Here is a 25,374-nt window from a genome sequence, read left to right on the forward strand (position 1 = left end):
GAGGGGAGGTCCCCGAGAGGAGGGGCGTGTTGGGAAGCGGAGGGCGGAAGTGACGTTTCCGTGCTTCCGGCCTGTGCGCGGCCTCCCTCAGTCCGCCGCGCGCATGCGCGAACACCCGCCCGTGCCCACGCGCAGTAGGTGTAGCATGGAGGGGCCGGCGGAGGAAGGGGCTGAGACTAGCCGCCCCGCCGCGGCCCCGGAGACCCAGGGCGCGGCGGAGGCGGCCGGCGGCGGCTTCGTCAGGGTCCGCCAGCGGAGCAAGCGGAAGCGGCGGGCGGCCGAGCAGGAGGGCGGGGCCCGCATGGACACGGGGCAGCCCCGGCCCGGCAAGAGGCCCAACTTCCCGCCGCTCTCCGGCGACGCGTTCAGGGTGAGCCGGGCCCCCCTCCCCCACCCCCGGGCCTGGTCCGGTCCTGGTCTCCGGGGGTGCTGGGGCCGCGCGGCTGCTCAGCGCCTCTGCCGGGCTGTGGCGGGGACAGGCCCTGCCCGCTGGACTTGAATTCAACGGTACCAGGCGGGTGGAGGGTGCGGCTCCCCGGAGCCCCCGCGCTGCCCGTCCTGCTGTCACCGTCACCCGGTTCCCGTTCGGGGTCAGCGAGCCAAGCGCTGAGGGCACGGAGCTCCCCTATCTCCCTCCCCCCCGCCTCCGTGCCCAGGTCCCCGGCCTGTTGGTGCAGAGCCCGAGGCCGCTGGAACACCGGCTGAGCTCCGACCCAGCGCGAGTGACGCGCAGCTCTGGCCTGGCCTGGACTGACCTCCTCTCCAGTCTGGCAGCCTAGGGCCCGGTCTTGAGTCCTCCCGCAAACTTCTGTGGCTTTGCAGCTACAGAACTTTTTTTGTGGGTTTTTTTTTTTTTTGGTTTCTGCTCACGAACTGTACAGGGGAAACCAATGAAACCAGTAGCATGCTGTCTGATGCAAAAGTAAACTAGAAAAAAAGCAAACGTTTGATCATCATTCAGTTAAAGTAATATTAGGAATGACAGGTCCACTGAAAAATCACACTTCTATCTAAAAAATGTTTCTATAGGTTCCTTTAGCCAAATAGTAGGTTTACTGTTTTATAATAATCTCCACAGACACATTGTTTTCTCCAGTGAAGATGCTAACTCCAGTGAAGCTGCTTGTTAACTTGGAACCGAAGAGAACTGTTTTGAAGCTAAGGGCTAGTCTACACTTAAAACTTACAGCAGCACAGCTGTATCAGTATAGCTGTACCACTGAAAGAGCGCTGTGTAGCCGCGTTATGTCAACAGGAGAGCATCTCCCACTGACATAGCACTGTCCACACAAACACTTATGCTGGCAAAAATTATGTTGCTCAAGGGTGTGTTTTTTTCATGCGACAGAAATTTTGCCGGCATAAGTGCTAGTATAGACAAGGCCTAAGCAAGAGTAGATGGAAAAAACATTTGCAGGAAGAAGTTTTGGCTTTTTAAAAGTACTTGATAGTAACTCTTCAGTTCCTTGGTACTGCCTGTTCCTAGTAAATATTAGTACTTAATCTCATCCATCATAAGTAAAGTACTGGTATAAAACTTCTTGCACTGCACTTTCTAAATTTTGGAGTCTCTGATACTTTTTTTCTATCTTTTTTTTTATTTCATTGGTGCAGTGACTTCAAGGCAAAAGGATGATTTGATGATTGAGCACTCTGATAGGCTGTATTTTGGCAAGAACGGTCATAATGGTGGTAACACTACTTAAACTTCCTTTTCTTTCTAGAATGGAAAAGATGAAATGAGGAAAATTCCTGTACCAGCAAACAGATACACCCCTTTGAAAGAGAACTGGATGAAAATATTCACACCTATTGTAGAACACTTGCAACTTCAAATCAGATTTAATTTAAAAACAAGAAATGTAGAAATCAAGGTAAGAAGAAAACTCTTTCCCTGTGTTTTCATGCAACACCTCAGTTCAACTGAGTTATGAAATATAATTTAGGAATAACAAAAGAAGTTTTCTTATCTCTTGTATTTGTAGCACAAAAACATGTTAATTAACTAGATCCCAGTTATTACCTATATGAAACTAAAGTAGAGCCTTGTAAAACATATGGGATCAAAATAAAACTTAGCTGTTGTCAGCTACTTTCCTCATAAAGCAATAAATAAAACTTAGAGAAAGGAATTCACTCCTGGCAATGCTCACTTGCAAAGGCTTTTTCTCTCTCTAATCTAACATCACTGTAAGGGAGGAAAAAATCCGTTTTGGAACAGGAACAGTCTTGGATGCCATCAACCACTAGATCTTATTGCAGGATGCAATGCTTTGTAAATAGTTATAGCTACATAACACTTACGTACCTGTTTTGAGTTAGCAAGTTTGTGTTTGGGCTGCCAAATCCCATAATTACTTTTATTCATCATGTCAGACAAGCAATCCTAGTTCCTTAGCTCATGTGTTCCTTCTGTCTAATGGACTGCACTCAAGTCACTTGGGATGTAGAAAGTGATAGTTGGAGCCATTACTAACATTCTTATTGACTGCCTAGGCAGATTAACAAATTTTAACAGCTTGTTCAAAGCTTGTGTTAAGCCTCTGACACATGGGTAACTATATTTATAGCATGCTGTAATACCTTTATCAAGCTGTGTTCCAGATTAATATTTAAAAGCCCTATTTTCAAATTTAAGGGTTGAAATGCGGAAGGTACTGGTAACTTCCTTCCCTTATCAGTAAATCTTATTCTGAATATGATGGTCACTACAACACTTAAAGTAGGAAAGCCTGCAAAAATGTCTTTATTATACAATGTCTTGGTTTTTTTGACAGTTGTGACCTGGTCATAGATCTTATGTAAACATACTAATTGCATCTAATTTGAAAAATATTGGAGATCTATAAATTGATACTTTGTGAGACTATAAAATGTGTTTAAATGGTTAGAGGAGGGCATTACTTACTTTTTTGCTGTAATCTCTTGAGGATAACCATATTGAAATGTTATACAAAATGTACAATCAGTTTTCCTTTTTAAAAACATTGGATGTCTCCCACCATCAAAGGAAACACTGATAAAATCCAGTATGATCTCCTCTGTGAGCCCCAGCACATTCTGCTTCTCACTGAGACTTGGAGCTTGCTTTCCTCCTCCATCTGCTCCAGTAACCACAGCTCTTTTTGTCTCTTAACCTCTCCTCCCTCCCCCCCAATACATATTTTGGTTCTTTCCATGGTTAGTACAAGCATGATTTGGTCTCCCTAATCTTAAAATATAAATAGGAAAAAAGACGCTCACCTTGATCCCATATCACTCTGAAGTTATTGCTGAATCTCTCTTTCCCTCTACATCTCTGAACTCACGCTCCCCTGCAGCCAGTGTGTGAGGTTCTTTTCTTCCAGTTCCATCCTAGACCCTCTCCCCCAGTCTTACTTCTGCCCACTACACTCTGATAAAAGACATGGCATTTAAGACTAGTAGGGGCCACCAGATCATCTAGTCTGACCTGTGTATCACCAGCCACCAACACCTCCCGGCATCTGCACACTGACCCCAACAATCGAAGTTAGATCAAAATATTACAGCCCACTGCAGCCTAGACTGCTAGTGCCACAGAGAGAGAATGATGCGTCTCAATACCTTCTAATATCTGGGCTCCCTACAACGACAGGGAAATGATTAAGTGAGATGCCCAGGTAATCCTGGCAAGTGACCTGTACCCACATGCTGTAGAGAAAGGTGGAAAAATCCGCAAGGTCATTGCCAGTCTCACTTGAGGGTGAATTCCTGCATATGGTGAACAGTTAGACTCTGATCAAGTCAGCAAGAACCATCTAGCTAAGTACTGGAGAGAGAGTGTTCAGTGCACCTCAGAGCACTGGCCGACCCTGTCCATTGTCCCATCTCCAGCCATAAATCATCTCTGATACTTCAGAAGGAGGAGATGAAAAAAAGCCCCCAGAATACAGAGCTCCCACTGTCACTAGATTCTTTAATGATGTACTTCAAGTCATGAGATTTGTCAAGGTTCTCCCTGCTCATCTTCCTCGACTAGTTGGCTATCTTAATTGCTCGAAATTTCATTCGCTGTTGGCTTTTGTGGTTATCCTCCTGCGTTGCTCTGCCTCTAGTGTTTCATTTGGAGGGTCTTCCTCTTAGTCTCCTCTTCAGATTTTGATGAAGGTCACACAAGGCTCCCTTATTGGTCACCTTTTTTTCCTTGCATGTTTTCATGACTTTGACTATCACCTTTATGCTGATGACTCACAAAACTGCCTTTCTACTCTTGACCTACTTTCTTGTCCAGACTTGCATTTCTGTGTGTCATTCTGAGATCACATAAATTTATAGATAAGGCCCCAAGGAATCACTGTAATTCTAGACTGACTCCTGGATGACATACTCAGCAACTTTTCTATCAAGCTCATGAAGTCTGTTGATCTAGGGCATATGTTTAAAAAGATATCCAGTTTGATCTAAGGACTTCAAATGATGGAAAATCCACCACATCCCTAGGTAAAATTTTCATGGATGTCCAGTCATTAACTTTAAACTCAACCTGGCCAAAATTGTTGGGTGCATCCTTGTTAGGTGTTGCCAGGAGTCCCAATGCATGCATCCCTGTGTTGGAAGGAGATGATAGCGAGGATTCCATTAATCCAAGTTCTCTAATATACTCTGGTAGACATGTGGTGGTCGTTAAACTGTGTAGTGCCTCTCTGCTTCTCATCTTGCTGCTCTGTTTTGGAATCGCTTGGAGTTTGTTCCAGAAGGAAAACCACAGTCCCTCACCATTCTGGCAGAGACTCTGTCGGGCATAAACTGACTGGGTGGGGAGAGAGACTGCCCAGCATTGATTGACTGGGCTGGGTAGCAACATAAATTCTCATTGTGGAGGGCCAGTATTAATTGAAGGCAGTGTTAACGCAGCAGAATTCCAGGATCTTTGGACCCAAGCAGTAAATCAGACAGAAGGTGGAATGGCTTGGAGCACTGTTGTATTTCAGCCTGATGAGTAGACTTAGTTCTTGGGCTAGTAGATGTTAGGTGAGTTTCTCAAGTCCTGATCTCTCTCTCTCTCTCTCTCTCTCTCTCTCTCTCTCTCTCTCTCTCTCTCTCTCTCTCTCTCTCTCTCACACAACTTCATTTATCTATCTTGTAGACTTGTAAAGAGACAAAAGATCTAAGTGCTCTGACGAAAGCAGCTGACTTTGTGAAAGCATTTATTCTTGGATTTCAAGTTGAGGTGAGTCGTCAGCAGCCAGATGGCACTGGTCACCTAGTCTAAATTGTGGTGTAAGTGGGGATAATAGAAACCTGCTGGCTTAAAATCCTTGGCTTCTGTGTAGGCTTCCTACAGGGATGCTGGTTATGGGACACAGGTTTTATCTAGTTGCTCAACACAATGGTACAGTAAATTTGCCTTTGTAAAGCTTGAGAGGGGTGTGTGTTATGTAAACATTTTATTTCTAAACCACACCAAAGGGATTGAATTTCTGCTGATTTTTTTGGCATAGATATGTATGTTTGACTTTGCCATTTTGCTTATATCCATCATGTACTTCTGAGTAAGATAACTTTTTGAAGAAGAATCAGACCATCTGGTGCTTTTTACACTAAGTTTTAAAGGATTTTTGGTTTAAAAAATACTTGGTATTCTGGTGCTTAAGGTAAGTTATGAGTTGATTATCAGGGTTATAGACCAGCTTCATCATTTTAATTTTTCAGGTTAAGTACTGTCTTTGATCTGTGTATGCACATTCCAGTAGGAGGTGGGTATATTGGGTGTAGAGTGAGAGTGATAGGTAATTAAACTGCAGGGTTCCTTATACAGGAACATAGGCTGTACCCAACTAATTTTTCAGTGAATTAGTTTGATGCTGTTGCTGTTTGATACATTCACATGAAGCCGTTCTGTGAATCTGTTCTATTATTTACGTCTTAAACAAAAAAAGGTTTGATACAGACTCTTAAACATGTTTGTTGTCTGTATTCTGCAGTGTTATAACCTAATCTTTTTAATATTTTAGGATGCTCTTGCTCTTGTCAGGTTAGATGACCTTTTTCTAGAATCTTTTGAAGTTACAGACGGTAAGTGTCTTCTGTTGCAATACTTTCAATAGTGCATTAGGTGCCATTGTGTTCTCTCCCCAAAAGTGGTATATAACTGAATTTAAGTATTTTTGATGATATACTACTATAGCGTGTTTTGCAAAAGCAGCAGGCTGATTGAGACCTCACTACAGCACTGCCTGTTACATCTTAGCTGAAAAGTGGGGTCATTCTAGTGTGTCATGAGGATTATTGGACTCATGTCACATTTGAGCAGTGGCACTGTGCCTAGTGCTGTACAAAATAAAATAGACTTGTCCCAAGGAGCTTGGGGCCTAAATAGCAATGTGAGAATTCGCAAATGTGTGCTGCAATTTTTTAAACATTGCGTGCAGTAATAGACATCTGTTGTGGAGGTATTTCGTTAAAATAAGCAGCATTGCAAAGCTGATTCTGAATTCAAAGGCAAGTGACACCTTTCATTTCAATTTCGGACAGGTAAACATAAAATTATTTAGTAGAAATATTGCTTCCTGTAGTGTGTGGTTCATTGCTGTGGGAGGTCAGCATTGCCGTACCTGATTTTTTTTGGTAGGTGTGGGGTTTTTTTTTTTTGGTGTTTTTTTTTTTTTTTTAAAGGGTTGGATAACATGATTAGTAACACTTTTTATGCAATCTTGAAAAAGCAAGTAATTCTCAGGGGTATAAATTGCTTACTCTGTGGGTCAGGAAAGAACTTTTACTACTATATACAGCAATACACAATTGGCTAGGGGCATGATGGTGGCACAGTTGCCTTTCTCCTAAAACATCAAAAATTTTGTTCAGTGTTACAAGCGGCATATCAGACTTGTCAGGTTAATTCTCATCTGGTTTATGAAGGCCTGTATTTCTATTCTCTGCTGCTTATTTCTGTCAATTAATGTTGTAGCTAACCTTCTCCTTGATAAAAGTAGAGTGGAGGAAATGTGTAGTGAATTTGAAAAGTGGCATTCTGCATGCTTTAGTGAATACATACTGAGATGGTAATGGTGTTTTGGCATTATCTGCCTCACACCTGACTCCACTCATCAAATGCTGAGTGGAGCAGCAAACAAACAACAACAAAATAAACTCTATCACTACAAAACACTATCCTGCAACAGTATTGTTCTCCCCCTGGGGAGAGGATACAAACCACAACTGACTGATGTTACTTAGTTTGCTTAATGCACTAATGGAATTTGCTCAGATTCTAAGGAATAAAGGTGGTATAAGAACCTAGATATTTCTAATTTCAGTTCTGTTCTACACAAGCATGTTAATTTTACACCCTCTTGTTTTGATCCTCCTCCAACTCACTCGGGAATTGGTCCTTGTTTCCCAATCACTTGAGGAGTGATTCCTGTTACATTTTTACATAGGGATCACTATACTCACTCTGAAACACAGCTACCTCTGGGATGAGTTGCTGTCCCAGTGTATTGAGTAAAATAATCCCTGTGTAGTGTTTCCCTATCTCCATAGAGGTATTTTGAAACGTATTCATGTTCATAAAGTGATTTGAAAGACCCTGAAAGCTGCTGTAGAAATACATATTACTATTTGCGAATGAAACAGTTTTTTCCCTTCTGCTTTAGTCAAGCCTTTGAAAGGAGACCACCTTTCTAGAGCAATAGGAAGAATTGCAGGAAAAGGTGGAAAAACCAAGTTCACTATAGAAAATGTAACCAGGACACGAATAGTTCTTGCTGACTCGTAAGTAGACTTTCCTCATATTTAACTTTTAGGCAATGTGCAATTCCTAAAACTTGTATTTGATCCTTCATAGATTCCTTCCCTCTGTGCAATAACCCAGAATGTCATGTTGGGCATATAAATGTAGGGACAGTTCTACATGAATAATAGAATGTGCTTCTTCACACATGTGCACGCACACACCCTGTCCCAAACAATACATTGTAGGCAGTTCTGTTGCCTCATCATGTATGAACTTTGATGGGGACCAGTCAAAATTCTTGCTCCCCAAACCAATGAATGCTAGCAGCTTCAAAGTGATTGACTGAATTCTTGGCCTACATGGTAATGAAAAGTGAATGCTCCTTAAGGGCCAATAGTAGGATCAACATCTGAGACAACATCACTGGAGGCTGGAAGCTGAATGTGTAGGGAAGATATGTTCTGATGGTAGCTGAATGGTGTTCCCCAAGAATTATAAGCTTCCTAAATTGCAGGAAAATGAAACAATAACAGTGAAGATAGATATGAAATTTGAAAGATAATGTACCCATAATGGGTAGCCCTAGTCTGGTTATAAAGATGGAAGGTGCTTAAAACATGAAAATATATGTTTAAAGTGAAGCACAAAGTAGCCCCACTTAGGACTAAATCTGCGCTACCCAATGGAATGATCTGGTGAAGAGAAGTAGATAAGACCAGAGGATGATAGGGACTTGTTCTAATGCTTCCATGTTTGAGAAGATTTTAAAGGATAAGCTTCCAGAGGGAGTGCAGCCAAGCTTCTTCCCTCTTTTTGTAGATGCAAGTTGTACCCATTAAATGAACTGCAGGTGAAGGTCTGAGTATTAAGATGCAGCTTCATATGATAACTGGAAGTGCAGATCATAGTCTGTGTCTGCAAATGTGAACATGCACAAGTTTCATTCAAAAGGGTAGAGGGTAGCATTCAGTTATTTGTTGTGTAGGATGCTTACTGTCTTTTAATGGGAAGTGGGCTCTTGGACTTCCAGGTCAGTTTCTCCTCCAGTTAGTGCTATTAAACCTGGTTACAACTGCTCTCATCACAGAACAAGTCAAACTTGGCACCATCACATGAGCTAATCCTAACTTGTATTGGAAATAAATTATGTATCAGCAAATATGGGACAGAGATGCCACCCGTTGTTGGTAGCAAAGTGAAAAGAAAACACTAACTCAATTGTACTTGTAACAAGTGTTGTAATTAGTGATGCAAGACTGGCAGCAAAGTACAAGTGGATTCTAAAGATCTATTGAGTTTAACCCTTGAATCTCAAATTCACTTGAATAACGTAACATTAAGTAAACTACAGGCTTAAAGGGAAAACCTTTCCCAAATAACTTTGTTTTGGTTGCTTTTACAGGAAAGTTCATATTTTAGGATCTTTTCAGAATATTAAGATGGCACGAACAGCCATTTGCAATCTCATTTTAGGTAAGCTCTGTTAACTAACCTCAGACCATGGTGTGAAAACACTGATTTGTTGTAAGATCTATATTTAAGGGGAAACTGCAATCATTGCTGCTTTAAGTGGGGCTTAATTATTTTTAGAGGATTATTCTAAATCTGAACTCATTTGTTACTATTTACTCACCTAGTTCTTGACTGCTGCTGTGTTGGTATCTTTCCTTCACTCTTGTTGGGAGAGCGATTCTGTTCCTAGGTATTCTATTTGTTGCAGAGTAAAGATAGCAGGATTGCTCCCTGTTTGTGTACCTCCCAACTTTGTGCTTTAAGCAGAGCAGGGAATGGAGTGTTGAATGTCCATACAGGGTTGCACTCACTGGTGACACTTCCTATTTCTGGCTTCCATTGTATAGAACTAGCTAAAATGGATGAGTTGAAACTCTTATAATACCAGGTACATTGAAAAATTAGCACAACCTTAGTGTCCGATATCTGATTTGCCAATCTGATAACTATTAATAATCATCTCCAGCTAGGAATGATTTGTGTTGAAAAATCACTTGTAAACAGCAAGTCTGTTTTCTTACAACTATTTGCAAAGCTTCACCAAAACATAGCTGCTCTTTTTTATATTGGAATCTGACACTGAGGTTTCAACAATAGCCTTAATCGTAAACCAGAGTTTGTGCTTATGGTTATAATCTGTCAATACCATTTTATAATAATGTATCTGTCTTCTCTACAGGAAGCCCTCCATCAAAAGTTTATGGCAATATTAGGGCTGTGGCAAGCAGAGCAGCTGAAAGATTCTAAGAGCTGGGACTCTAATTAAAGACTGTGTATCCTAATATACAGAAATTGTGGCTGAAGATCTTAATACATAGCTAATGTGTATGGAAATAAGTTCTGCATGAAGTATACAGGTGCTCAGCCTCCTTTAACTTGATTGGGAAGCTTAGAAGAAAATAGGGCTGCTTTTGCAGTCTTTCATCATTCAGGCATAATGTCTGATCTTTTGACACAATATTTAAGTAATTTAATTTAAACCCTCGTGTGTGTTCATTAAAGATTACATGCTTTACCACTAATCAAACGTATGATTAATTTGGCTGACTCTTACCCTTAAAGTAAGCATATTGATGAGCAGGGCTGTTCCTTGGTTTCTGAAGAAAGTGACTTGTTAGGAAGCATCGTAAACTCATGCATTCAGATTTCTTGATTTGTGTAAACGTAGTTAGCAGTCGGACTCATTTGATTGTACATCACCTTCATTGATTGTTATGAAATTCATAGAGGAGGGAGAAGCAGGGCCTGTGCATGTCGGAGCTGCATATCTGTTCTTCACAGAACCCCTTCCTCCTTCATTGCACAGGATTGATGGTTCTGACTGACCAGCAATTCAATATTTTGTTTCCACATTGTTTGCTGTAGGACCCTCCAGCTTTATTTCCTGCATGCTACTCAAACCTAGCTCCAAAGACAATTTCCTCCTGTGCTTTTCTGTGGTGCTTATTGCTACAGAATGAGTACTTCACAAACAACTTATTTTCATAATGCCTTGGTGAGGTGAGGAGGGTATTATCCCCACATTACACATGCAGGACTGAGGCAGAGAGATGATACACCCTTGTGATGATAAACTTTGGGTGCTTGGTTTAAGATGTGGGGGCAACTTGAGTTACTACAGTGGAGACAAGGGGTTAAAATAAGGCACAGTTGGGCCTACCACTCTCCTTGGTCCCATAGCAGCACAGGAAAGACCTCATGCAGGGACTACTGAGACCTATGTGGTGGCAAGCTTAACTATTGAATTTCCTATCCTGAGTGCCTGGCTTTAATGTAATTTAGGTTTTTTTTAAAAGCAAACTTGAATTTTTCTAGGGTTGGTACATTAACTCCCACACCAGGTCCTCAGGAGCAATTGGAACCTTTAGGTCAATCACCAATCCCAACTCCCACTCTCTGCCCTAGCTTCTCATCTGTCTACTCCTTTCCTTCCCCCAGGTTGACTCTTGTCCCTTTGGTATTTGCTTCAGGTGGCTTCTTCTGCCACACTACCTGGACACCAGCAGGGGCATCACTGAGATCATAGGGGAGAGGGACTCCCTGCTCTCACTTCCATTCCCTAGTTCAGGGGTTCTTAAACTAAGGGACATGAGTACATGTACAAAACAAAGCAACTGCTATAAAATACAACTTATCTAGTGTTTTAGAAAATTAATCTGTCACAACAGTGTATTTACTTCAAAAAAGTATTGTAAATATAATGCAGCAATCATTGTTCTTAAACAGATATTTGCGTTATCACCACTTTAAGGAAATTGGACTCTGGGGAGTATAGTATCATGCACGCAGGTTTGTTTTGACTAAAGCTGGAACTGAAGACAAGGGCCTGATTGTTCAATAGCTGAAGAATTGCATTAAACTACAGCCCAATCCGAACAGTGAGACCAGCAAAACAAAAGTTAATTTATAATTTAACAGTCAGACATGCAGGCGGGGGCTATTGCCACCCCTCCCAGTGCAAAGATCAAACGTGATGAAGTAAGGGTGGCATAGTATGGCATTGCCACCCTTCTGCAGTTTTGTGCTGCAGCATTGCCTTCAGAACTGTGTGTGGCAAGCAGCAGTACAGAAGCAAGTAGCAATAGGGTGCTAATACTTCTGCTGTGAGAAGTTATATTAAAGTTTCTTCATGCCCCCTCCCAGTATTAAACTAACTTTAAAAATAACATTTTTGCTTATAATAATTCAATAAAAATGTTTGTCTTATTTTAAGTCATGACAAAGTAAATTCATTTTAAAGAGGGTTATTTAAAATAGTGTTAAATATAAAAAATGTTTTTAATGTAGGGGGGGGGAATCACACTCAGAGGCTTGCTGGCTGAAAGGGGTCACTGCTACAAAAAAAGTTTGAGAACCACTGCCTGCCCTCAATCCCAGCCCACAGCTGCTGGGAAAAGTAGCTTCCCCACTAGGCACCAGTAAGAGCAAAAGGAATAGAACATGCTTGGTACAATTTTAGCTGCTTCATTCTGAACGTGAGAAAATAGAGATTTTTTTTGAGGATCGTAACTTGGTGAAATTGCAGTTCCATTCTCAAAGTATAGGGCTGCAAGGGCTTCTCAATGAAATTCTAACTAACCTTGTTCTTGAAACAACCAGCCGAAACATTTTGCATGAAACCTTCCAAAATAGTTACAGGTGAGATTTGTTCCCTGGCACTGGAATTTTCTGCCCAAACAGCTAAAGTGTGGCAAAGATATGGACAACTGAAGGTAGGGTCTTATCTAGGAAGTGTCAAGCAACCTTCAAATGTATTGCTACCAGTCCTACATGTAATAAAGAACTTACAATTTTATAGCAACAATGAACCAGCCAAATACCTCCTTATTAAACAGACTAATACTTCCCCCTTGTGAACAGGTCACCCTTGTTATGATAAACTCTTCTGAAAGGAGATTTCTATTAAATAGAGCATCCTAAAAATGTTTTCCATGTTCAAATGTACACATTTTAAAATGGTATTCAGACCTGTACCATCCATCTGAATGTATAAAGATAGAGGGAGGAGTGTACCTGCCTGAGCCTTGTATGTGAAAGCTGTACTATTGAACTATAGTAGAACACCAGAGTTATGAACTGACCGGTCAACCACATACCTCATTTGGAACCAGAAGTACACAATCAGGCAATCACAGATAAAGAAAAAAAGGCAAATACAGTACAGTACTGAGTTAAACAAACTACAAAAAATAAAGGGAAAAGCATTTTTCTGCAAAGGAGTGTTTCAAAGCTGTATTAAGTTAATATTCAGTTGTAAACTTTTGAAAACCACCATAATGTTTTGTTCAGTTACGAACAACCTTCATTCCTGAGGTGTTTGTAACTTGAGGTTTTACTGTAGCTCAATTTTTAAGTCAATTTAAATAGAACAGTGACCCTACCCAGTGGACAAGGTTCTAGTTCAATAAATGCTTCCTGGAGTGGTGAGTTATGCAGCGGAGTTGCTGATGCTCAGCATCTCACCATCAATACAGTAGCAGATTTCCCCTCAAAAATTCAATCACGTGAAGCCATTGGTGCTTGGGCTGTTAATACTGCTGAGTGATCAGAGAATGAACAGGTGTAACCTGTTGGATAGTTTAATAGGGTATGTATGCACTTAAGTCTTTTGCACTTCAAGCACCTGCTCCCATTTATCAGGTACGCAAAACACAACCAAGCCTGTACTAAGGGGTTCCCCCCCCCATAATAATTTGAATATGTAGGTGAGTTGTGATTTAAAGTTGCAGTTGGAAGACTTTTCTGTGGCCAGACTTCATCCCAAGCCTCTGTTCTGCAACTTTATCTTTTATATACATTAGTACTGCCCTTTTGAGAGAGTTCAGACATCCTTGCCCCAAACCAATGAGGGCTGGTTAAGTGGGAGTTAAGTGTTATACTTGACTAATTTAGTCTTAAAAGGCTACTTCTGCATTTTACACACCACCAACTTTGGATGTAGTAGAAAGAATAGCTATGGTGCCAGACAGGAGTTTTCCTGAGGTAAGTGTGCACTGAATGGAAGTTACTGTAAAGCTAGCATTGGGTGCTACACTGAAGACAAAATATGCTCCTTTTGGGGGCTAGCCTACTGCAAAAGGAGGATTATTCTGAAGTAGCACACCAAGGACAGTGAAATAAACAGGCTACAGATGAAGTAAAATGGCTTCTAGACCAAGGAATTTTTTTCAGTAGTGAGAAATCAGACAATTGTCTGGCTTCCTTTGCTTTCAGAGGAGGGGAGGGGATAGTGCACTTGCCTCTGAGGACAAAGATCATTCCAAAACGCCTGTCATCCTTGCATAAGTTAGAGCTTCCTTTTACCACCAAAAAACATTTGAGGTAATTGAGCTGTCTCCATGCATGTAGGTGGGACTTAAGAGGCAAAGCTCTGTATGGCTCAAAAGGTTGTCTCTCTCCCCCACCAGAATTTGGTACAATAAAAGGTAGTGCCTCACCCACCTTGTCTCTCTAATGTCCTCTGGATTGGCAGATGAACATATAGGAGATAAATAGCCTTTATAAAGTTATGTGCCCCAGTAAAAAAGTAGGTGGCTTTGAAACACTGCAAATGGAAGACTGGCAATGTTCCCATTAACAGCTTGCATCTTTTGACACACACAGCTTCAACAGGAATTTTATAGTGTTAGTAACCAATTTCTTTAGACTAACAGCAAATGTGGAATCCTTAGTTCTGCAATATTAATTTTTAAAAATATAAAGTTAAGCCACCTGACACGAAGCTCAAGGAAAACATTTAGAACATGGCAAGGTTCAAATATTTTATTTTTTTATTCGTATAATATGAAGGTTCCTATAGTTCCCACAATATATGATGTAGCATGCAGAGGAAAAACTAAACATTCAACATAAACCATTTTCCCCACACAAACTAAAAAAACCATCCCCCCAATAAGGAAATAACATTAACACTATTTTCTATAACGCCAGCCAAGATATGCACAAGCAAGTAAGAGAAATTGAAAGCATTTGCTAAAATGTTTGTAACAAATACTTATGTACAAAAAATTCACAAAAGACTAGTTCCCCCTTGAAGCAGAGCACATGGCAGTTGACAATGGAACAGATACAACCACTGGCTGGGATTATAAGCCACGTACTGATCCAGAGGAAGAAAGTTACATGTAGTGGAGATTTTCGGTTTGAACATTAACATTTACCAAAGTTTGGCAACATTATCTTTTTAAATTATGCAAATTATGTAAACAAGAGGAACATTTCAATTCGATCTACATGCAAAACTTCATGTCATGCAAGGACACCAAGCACCTGGATTTCTCTCTCACAGACAGAGCCCATGATGTGCAGCACTCAGTTGAAGGAACAGCTATGGCAGACAGGTGCTCCATTTAAGTAGGTTCATACAACCTGCCCTTTCCACTGCTGATGATAAAACATTTTTTAATAGAAAAACTGCTATCCAGGAAAGATGTACTATTCTAAAAATCTAGTAAATGTGTTTTTCTTCCAGCCAATAGTACCATTGCAGAAAAGGGAAGGGATGATATAAAGTTGTAAAACATGGCTTGCTACTTTTATATCACACACATATATCAAGTTACCATCAATTAGAAATCATGATATGGACAAATATAGAAAAGAAAATAATTCTCCAAGTGAGGGACTGGAGAAGAGGAAGAGGTATAAATTTAGATAATATGAAGTTTTCCTCCTTCTCTATGGCATAGGTTAACAAGATTTTCCCCCTGTATGAATCCTATATACATATATATATAGAGATATAGATATATATATATAAAATATTACCAGTTATTTATGCTACCTGTAGTACTTTTTTAAATGAAGAAGGGAAACTATTATGGTTGAAACAAATTTAGTGGCAAGAAACATTTTATAATCTCACTAAGCAATGTATAAAGTAAGTAAATGGAAATCCTGCACAATTATATCAATCCTAAATTTCATTAAGCTAAGCACAAGAGAAATCATGAATGCATCAAACATCTTCAGCTGTTGTATCTGAAATGAATCTCACAGCTGATTTATATATCCTGAGGGCTATTTAATAGATGCAACTGCTCCCAGTTAGTAGGTGACAGAATGAAGTGACCATATAAGCGTTGTGCAGTTACTACATGCACACAAGGACTAGTTCTTGGCATTAGCATTAAACTATATTTTCTCATACTATTAAGCAGAGTTGTACTACAAGTTATTTAGCAAAGAGACATAGTCCCTGGTAATATATTAACAGGTATAAATAAACTTAGTCTCCTGTGTTACAAAAATGTAATTAAGGTAAATTAACAGGAAGCAATGTTTTGTCAGCCAGTCAATATATAGAAACATCTGAACAGTCACAGGAAAAGGAAAACAGTTGATCTAACACCCCGTTAAATTTTTACATTCTTCTACTATATATATATAAAACTGTGTGAAATAAAAGTAAGGATGTATATCCATATATTGAACTGTTGATGTTCTGCTTGGCACTTTGTACTCTAGTTTTGTTTCTGAATCAAGTATATTAAATTAAAGCCCATCTAACTACTACATATAGAAAGCTACATATATATCTATATATAAATAGACACACATATATATAGATAGATATTTCCTTGTTATAAAAGATGAAGAAAAATAAATTAAAAAGCCAACCCCTTTCCCTTTCTCCACCATACTGATATGCTCTTTCCATCTTGCTGTCCTTCAGACTTTAAAGTGCTACACTGAGTTATTGAGAGAATAAAGTTCAATAACACTTAGTTGGCTTCATGAGGCTCATGTTGGAAAATGTGGCTTCACAGAGAAAAATACTTCCATTTAAATACACAGAGAGCGTTGCTGGACGTCTTGAGCAGATCTTCAGAGATGGAGAAGAAAGCAAAAGTGTTGGGTGGTGCCCTAAAAAGAGTCACACATCTACCACCATCTTTTTGTGGATATCTAGGCCCCCTACAACCTGAAACGGGAATGAAAAACATTTAAAGTTAAGAGAACTAAGAATTAGTAAAATTATATTAACAGCACACCACATAAACAAGAGGATGCAAATAGATGTATGTTTAACACCGTCCCACCTCCAATCAGTTGCTTTTTCTGCTGCAACTCTATTTCCTGGCCTCTCCACACCAGCTTACACTCCTATAGACTAAGTAGGCTAAATTCACAAGCAACATATAAAAAGGGGTGTAAGTTATGGCAAGTAGGTTAAGTTTAAGAGAATCTATGTTAGTACCTTTCACACAGTGAGAGAGCCAGAAGAAAGAATTAATCATACCAACCTATGCTCTCTTAGATCCATTTATACTGGCCTGTGAATTAATTTGTCAGCATGATTTTCAGACAAGCCTCCCTAAATAGGAAAACTGTCATGGACTGAAAACTAAACCTGTGGAAGTCACCATGAGGAACCAGGAGCTCAGGGAAGCCCACCGGCATCCTTGGTAAAAGAAAGGGTGTGCACAAAAATATGGGGAGCATCCAAAAGGTGTGTGGGAGCTTCCAAAAACAGCAGGATACATGTGTGCAGAAAACTAAGGGAAGATGCAAAAATGAGAGTGGCAGGTGAGCAGCTGAAATGGGTGTGCAAGGAAAAGTGGGGAAAGCTGTGCAGCTGAAACAAGGGAAAGAGATTCAAAGAAAAATTATCATAAAGGTAGAGGACATCAAAATTAACAAAAATGTGAGAGAAAAACAATTGGGAAAGCAAAGAACAACGGTATGAAGGGAGGCAGAGATGGAGAGAGGTGGGATGAAAGGAATGGATGGGGTATGGAACAGAACAAAACTGGAAAAAATAAACATGGACAAAACCCACACTAATTGGAAACTCAAGAAAGGAGAGAACACAAACTGCAGAGGGGAAATGGACAGAAAAACTTAAAAGAAATGATGAGGACAATGTATATATACAATGGAAGAATAAAGAACAAGAGAATACAAATGTGAAAAAGGTAAAGGGAACAGAGACATCACCCATTTAAATATGTATTGGCAGCACTGTTGTAGTCACGTTTGAGGGGAGAACTAATTTTAAGCTCTGGTTTACTAATGCATATAAATTACTGGAAAATTTACTAATTGTATTTCTAATGCTGGTCTTAGTCCAGAATACAATCATTTTATATGTTAAGTTTAGTAAAATTCCATGTGACCATTTTTTAATTAAAGGAGCATGAAAAACGGAGATTTTCATCCTTTAAGAAAGTTTCTAGGTGCTGTAAAAGAAAAAGTTGTGTTTTCAAAGTCTGCAATCAGCACATACACCGTACTTAATGAAAATGAATTATTTCTATTTGAACTGAAGCTATAACCTCATACAAAGAGCATACATGTGCGCAATACTTTTTCACTATATCAAGCTATCCAGATTTACATTCCTCCATACACATATCAACTTAAATATAATAAAATCCAGATACACATACATATTTACATATATGTGTGGTCATTTGAGTTTTTCCTCAATATGTTTTTGTAAAAACCACTTGTATTTCAATGTATAATTTACTACTTTCCTTTAAAAAAAGAAAAATATAAATTCTTAAGCTAATTCATTCTTACAGTTGAGCATGTTATATGCTTCAAAATCCCCAATTACCAAGATATGATTATCAGACACATCATGAGTCAAACACACTGCTACTTTATATTAAATAAATTTTAAAATTCTGAGTTCAATTGATTAATTTTCTTTTTATAACTCTTTGGTTAAATTCACCACTTTTTAGGACCAGTGCTTAGAATAGTTTATTGGTCCCGAGTGCATTTATACTGGTCCACTAAAGATAGCACCACCAGCTCTCTTGCAGAGCATGAAGTATCTATCTCATAAAATCATGTCATTCTGATGATTATATCCATCCATCCCTTCAATTGTGACATTTTTGGCAAAGGATGTTGTACCAAGCACATGAGTTATACTGCACTGAGATGGTATAAAGCAGTGAAACTCAGACAGACTCAGGAGTCATGAGTGCTCTTTAATGCGCCTCCTGCAACTCTTTGCAGCACATAATATTAAAGTACTGTGATTTAATTAACAACCAATCTAAGTTATTAACCAATCAGGATGCTTTTACTATGTTATTAACCAATTTTAGAATACTTGGTCAGTCATATGCTGTGAGAATAAAAAAATTGTAAATGAAACCATGAATTTACACTACACTGTGACACTTTTGGGTAATGTTGATTGCTAATTTGACTCCTGAATCACTCAGATCTGAGTATCACTGGTATAAAGCATTTGTTTCTGGCTTTAAAGGTTGTCCATGCTTCCTCAGGGAAGTACAGTATTACCTTCATTTTACAGATGGGAAAACTAAGACAGAGATAATACATGGCAGAACCAGAAATGCCCAGAGTTCTGGGTCTCAGGATTATGCTTTATTCATTCACTAGACCACAGTGCCACTCTACATTACATCTGAGTTGAGAAAGACTCTAATCAGAAAGTAATTTTAGTGCTTGCTGTGCCACCACTTACCAGCAATACAAACTAGTATATTATGCAGTTTTCTTGTGGGAGGGGAGGTGAGAGTCAATCACAGGATAACTATGAGTCACCAAAGTGATGCGGCTTTGAAAAAGGCAAGTGTGATCTTATGATGTAGTTGGAGAGGCATTTCCAGTAGAAAGAGACAAATGTTCATGTCAGTGTACAAGGCACTGGTAAGACCTCATTTGGAATACTGTGTACAATTCTGGTCACCCATGTTCAAGGAAGATGAATTTAAACTGGAACAGGTGCAGATAAAAGCTAATGGAATGCTCAAGGGATTGTACGAGAGGAGATGAAGAGTTTGACTTGTTTAGTTGAGCAAAAAGAAGGCTGAAGGGATGACTGCTCTCTGTATCGGGGGGGACAGAAAAGGGTGGAATATCAGGGAGGGTGAAGAGCTATTTAAGCTCAAGGACAATAGGACAATGTCAGCAAAAGAACAAATGGATATTAAACTGGCCATGAACAAATGCAGGCTGGAAATTAGAAGAAAGTTTCTGACCATCAGAGCTGTGAGGTGCCTCTCAATAGGAACTGTGGGGGCAAACAAGTTTGCAAGACCACGACAAATCTATGAGTGAAACTGCATGATGGGGTTGCTTTTGAATGTAGGGGGCAGAGCTCAGCAGCTCACTTCCAGTTTCTCTCTTATGATCCTAAAGTTCATGCTTTAGGATTGCAGCTGGCCAATGGCACAAGTGAGGAACGGATTCACCTCTTCAAACCCCAGTGTATTCTAGGAGGGGTGGGTTTTTTTTTTCTTTTTTTTCCCTTTTTTTAAATCTCCTTCTTCTGAAGCACTAGAGATAGGACATTGGTAAAGGCAGGCCAATGCTCTGAAGTGGCACCGAGCACTGTTTCTCTTAGGTGCTGGGCTGGCTGATTCTTGTTCAAATGCTCAGGGTCTAACTGACCATATTTTTGTAAAGAGCCCCACCTTTCCCGTCCTTGATCACAAACTGTAATAGCTTCTTAGATGAAAAGGCAATAATAAAAAAAACCCAGTACTTTTCTATCTACTTTTAATGAATTTTGCTGCTGGAAACAAGGATAGCCAACTATCCATGGACCATTAATGGTCTACAAACATGGTTTTGGAACCACCATTTTCTACCATTTGAAAGCCTGGAATCTAAGGCACCTGTCTCTGGTTCCTCAATCTAGAAGTTTACTTTTGCCATACAGCAATTCCCAGGCCAGGGTAGTTTTCAATCAGTTTTTATACATCTCAACAAAAAGGATGCAAAAATTATTCCACTGTATTTGCAGCACAATATTTTGATAATTTTTTCTATAGACAGGTTTGAGTCAAATGGAAAAGTCTGCATCCTGAATAATGCAGTCAGCTATTTTAAGATGAATTTTACTTACTGTAAGACAACAGCAATGGTTTTTTATAAAATATAATTGGAAAAACCAGTCTCTTTAGGTCAAACTAGATTTCCTAAAATTATATGTAAAACACAAATATCAATATCTTTCCCTAGAGAATACTTACAGCACAGAATTCTTCAAAGGATATTCTTCCATCACCATCCTTATCTGCATTAATTATGGTTTTGTCTACTATCTGTTGTAATTGAGTGTCTTTGAGATTGTTCCCAACCATCATCTTCAGCACCTGGAAGAGCTCCCCATTGGAGATATATCCATCTTTGTCCATATCATAAATCCGGAAAGCAACTGTAGAAAATGAGTTAAAGGAAAAATCAATAGTAACTATGACCTGCCTACTAAATAATTTCCATTAGATTGAACACTTATCAGAAGGCAGATACATAACTTTATATTTTATATGCACAACTGAGAAAAAAAGATTTTGCATTGTTTTCAGAAGAGTTACATTGATTTTTAAGTCTTGAGTTTATAAATTCTGGGAGACAACGATCCCACTAGATCAGACACAGTCCAGTGAACAGTTCTACTATAATTTATTTAAGCCTTTGGTATGAGAGATTTTTAACACTCAGGCCTGGTCTATATTAGAAAATTAATGGTTTAACTACACTGGTCAGGGCCACACCCCTGATTGGTGTTGTTAATATGACCTAAGACCCTGTGTAGACAATGCTAGGTCGACAGAAAAATTCTTCCATTGGCCTACCTACTGCCTCTTGGGGAGATGGATTACCTAAACCAATGGGAGAGTCCCTCCCATCAGGGTAGGTAGTGTCTACACTGAAGGGTTACAGAGGTACAGTTGCACCACGGTAGTATTTTAAGAGTAGACAAACCCTGAGTGGAAAAGTATTCCACTAACACTGACAAAATTAAGCAACAAAAAATTCAGACAACAAGTAGTATATGATATGCAGGAACACTCATATTAAAGACAAAACTCATATTAAAGACAACACCCCAATTGGTCAGTTTACAGCAAGCTGTTTGGACATGATCTAAATCTGGGGGGAGGGAGGATGATAAAGGGGAGTGGTTTTTTTAATATTTCACAGAAACAACTTTAATTTCTACATCCATATTACATCTTGGTATTATTATAATAAGGATTGAAAGGAAAAGCAAAGGTTTATGCTTCTGAAAGATACATTGTCAAAATTTTGCAGGAACAGTTTAGTATTTCTTTGTTTTATTGGATAAGCAAAAATAAAATTGGATTTCCATACTGTCATAAACAAAATCGTGTGCATTGCTCGTAATTCCTTTAATCTAAAAGGCACGTGGACTTTGTTTTGCTCATTCAGTAGGAAATGCAACAATGCTGCTTAGACAGCATGCTCAGCCCTTTTTGTGAAGGTGCCAGTGACATCCTCAACTGTTAGAGGAGTCCCAACTCCTTCAAGATAGTCTCCAACCTGTCCTGTCTGATGTAACCTTCTGTCAAAGAACATGCATCCCAGGAGGAAAAAGTGATTTTCCAGTGTTTTGTTAAAAGCAAACTACATTTGAAAAATATCAGAAAATCTGTCATAAAATCAAAGTACTTACACCTCAACTTCTGTTCCTTATCCCCTTTGACACTGAACTGGGAGACTCCTTCTATAAATTCTGAAGAATACAGGGCAGGAAAAGCATTTACAAATCAGCAGTGTGTATATATATATATTTAAAGCCCTGTTTACTGCAAAGAGAAACCAGAATATTCAGAAATTTTAAAAAACAATTTTTTTAAAGTCAACATTGGGAATGTTCTTAGAACACAGCTTACCTTGAGAAGGAATAGTATATTCACATCCTTAGGAAGGCATCTCTAGCTCCTTTCAGCAGGAAGCATCTCAAGCCAAATACTGTGCCCACAGTACTAATATGTATCAACAGTTACTTAAAATAATCAAGAGCTTGGACTTTCAGGGGTATACAATTTATATAAATAAGGACTTGAAACTCCTACTGTTATTGACTTCAACTGGAGTTGTGGTGTGTTCAGTTCATCTCGAGTCAAGCCATAAATTTCATCTTGGACTACATTAATGTGATCATATTTTTGATAAAACAGACACACAAAAAGTATTTAAAAGAATGTTATGAATAAATGTGAATATTAACAAAATGACACCTTCTATTAAATTATACAAACTCCAAAACCACAGAATCATAGAATCGTAGGACTGGAAAGGACCTCAGGAGGTTGTCTAGTCCAGTCCCCTGCACTTATGGCAGGACCAAACATTATCTCTGACAGGCGTTTGTCTAACCTGCTCTTAAAAATCTCCAATGATGGAGATTCCACAACCTCCCTAGGCAATTTATTTCAGTGCTTAACTACCTTGACAGTTAGGAAGTTTTTCCTAATGTCCAACCTAAACCATCCTTATGGCAATTTAAGCTCAGTATAAGCTTTATGCTGTCCTATCCTCAGAGGTTAAGGAGAACAATTTTTCTCCCTCTTCCTTGTAACAACCTTTTATGTACTTGAAAACTTATGTCCTTCCTCAGTCTTCTCTTCTCCAGATTAAACAAACCCAATTTGTTCAATCTTCCCTCATAGGTCATGTTTTCTAGACCTTTCATCATTTTTGTTGCTCTTCTCTGGACTTTCTCCAATTTGTCCATATCTTTCCTGAAATGTAGTGCCCAGAAGTGGACACAATATTTCAGTGAGGCCCAATCAGCATTGAACAGGGCGGAAGAATTACTGTTCGTGTCTTGCTTACAACACCCCTGCTAATAATACATCCCAAAATGATGTTAGCTTTTTTTTTTTTTTGGCAAGTGTTACACAGTTGACTCACATTTAGCTTGTGATCCACTATGACCCCTAGATCTCTTTCTGCAGTACTCTTTCCTAGGGAGTCATTTCCCATTTTGTATGTGCACATCTGACTGTTCCTTCCTAAGTAGAGTACTTTGCATGTGTCCTTATTAAATTTCTTCCTGTTTACTTCAGACCATTTCTCCAGTTTGTCCAGATCATTTTGAATTCTAATCCTATCCTCCACAGCCCTTGCAACCCCTCCCAGCTTGGTATCATCCTCAAACTTTACTCTTTATGCCATTATCTAAATAATTGATGAAGACATGGAACAGAACTGGACCCAAAACTGATCCCTGAGGGACTCCACTCGATATGCCCTTCCAACTTGACTGTGAATGATAACTACTCTCTGGGAATGGCTTTCCAACCAGTTATGCACCCACCTTATAGTAGGTCCATCTAGGTTGTGCTTCCCTAGTTGGTTTACCAGAAGATCATGCAAGACAGTATCAAAAGCCTTACTAAAGTCAAGATATACCACATCTACCGCCTCCCTCTATCCACAAGGCTTGTTAGCCTGTCAAAGAAAGCTATCAGGTTGGTTTGACATGATTTGTTCTTCACAAATCCATGCTGACGGTTACTTATCACCTTATTATCTTCTAGGTGTTTGCAAATTGATTGCTTAATTATTTGTGCCATTATCTTTCTGGGTACTGAAGTTAAGATGTCCTTATTTTCCTTTTTATAGATGGGAAATTCCCATGCAATTCCCAGAGCCAGAACTTGCAGCCTTTACTCACATGTAACAGCAAAGAATCAAAAGAACTACTGATATAAAGGAAGGTAGGGTCAGGCTACAGAGCAGGACTTTCTGAAGTCCTGGAAGGCAAGTTGCTGACTTAATTATAAGAATTTTGTAGCTAAAATACGGTAAAGAAAAAAGTACAAAGGCTACCATTAGAATGGAGATACTGACTATCATTTGTTGGCAAAAATCCCAAACAGTTTTCATTTTAACAAGAAAAATCACCAAACTAGTTTAATTAAATATTTTTGAAAATGTATAGGTAGAGTGAACAGAAGATCTAATACAGCTAAAGTAATGTGATTAAATTACCTTTTCCCCCCCTGTGTTTGTGAAAGGTGCTAGATGGATATCAGAAAATGAGTTTCTCTGGAAAAAATACAGGTAGAACACAGTAGAAGCAATGCAGATTTCCTCACATTGCCCTGCAGTGCAAGGTTGCCAGCAGTGATATTTTTTGTGAGGTGGTTACTTCTGTTCAGCAAAAACTGAACTAAGACCACCATTCATTTACATAAGTCACCAAACATTGCCAGAGGGCAACAGCAGAATTCACTGCCACAAGACACATTATGGATGCATTTTATGATACAAAATCAGACATACTAGTTATACTGTTACAGCTTTTGGTAACCATATTATCAGAGTTCATAATCACATGAACAATATAGTAACCCTCCCTTGCAATGTTGTTTTAACAAGTGTATCTTCACATTTATTAGGTGCCATGTTTATATAGTTCTGGGAGGATGCCATTGAGGAAAAAGGTCTTAAAATTCAAACATTCCAATTTACAATTTGTTTTGGGGTTTTTTTGTTTTTGTTTTTTAAACTGTTTTGTAGTAACAGCTTGAAACATACGTCATGTTTACTATTTTCTTTGAATTATTTTATTGATCAAATATCTGTACAATTGAAATCTGGTAAATTCTAATCAGATAGGAAAAAGTTAGAAAAGACTTTTTTGAGTCTAATCCTGAAAATAGCTACATTAATTTCAATGGGAGCTAAAGAAAACTTGCCACTCTGAGGATCTGACCCTAAATTAAAGAAATATTAAATTTGATAATTTGGCATTGAAATAACTCAGCGTCTGACCCTCTCTTAAATGAGCAACAATATTTCAAATAACATACTTCTCTAATCTCTTACTTTAGAACTCAGTTGAAATTTATTTTGCTTTTGTTGATATCAGCATTCTTTCTTTTTTGTTTGAGAAAATGGCAAATACAAAAATT

General features: G+C 39.0%; 2 protein-coding genes across 2 annotated transcripts in view; one reads left to right on the forward strand and one right to left on the reverse strand.

Moving 5' to 3' along the window:
- The first annotated feature begins 44 nt into the window (after nt 1–44).
- Nucleotides 45–10,301, forward strand: PNO1 (partner of NOB1 homolog). Its single transcript, XM_067565270.1, has 7 exons — nt 45–370; nt 1,725–1,874; nt 5,108–5,191; nt 5,976–6,036; nt 7,617–7,734; nt 9,099–9,169; nt 9,888–10,301. The coding sequence occupies exons 1-7, from the start codon at nt 104–106 to the stop codon at nt 9,953–9,955; spliced, it is 819 nt and encodes a 272-aa protein (XP_067421371.1). The 5' UTR covers nt 45–103; the 3' UTR covers nt 9,956–10,301.
- Nucleotides 10,302–14,455: 4,154 nt separating this feature from the next.
- Nucleotides 14,456–25,374, reverse strand: part of PPP3R1 (protein phosphatase 3 regulatory subunit B, alpha) — a 69,174-nt gene continuing 58,255 nt past the window's right edge. Inside the window, exons 4-6 of the mRNA XM_067565275.1 lie at nt 22,122–22,181; nt 20,674–20,858; nt 14,456–16,631 (exon numbers count right to left, since the gene is read on the reverse strand). Of these exons, the coding sequence (XP_067421376.1) occupies nt 16,584–16,631; nt 20,674–20,858; nt 22,122–22,181 (293 nt within the window). The 3' untranslated portion in view covers nt 14,456–16,583. The remainder of the gene's footprint in view (nt 16,632–20,673; nt 20,859–22,121; nt 22,182–25,374) is intronic.

Source organism: Emydura macquarii, unplaced genomic scaffold, assembly GCF_026122565.2.
Source record: "Emydura macquarii macquarii isolate MOO-44397 ecotype Brisbane River unplaced genomic scaffold, CSIRO-AGI_Emac_v2 contig_2676, whole genome shotgun sequence".
NCBI lineage: Eukaryota > Metazoa > Chordata > Testudines > Chelidae > Emydura > Emydura macquarii.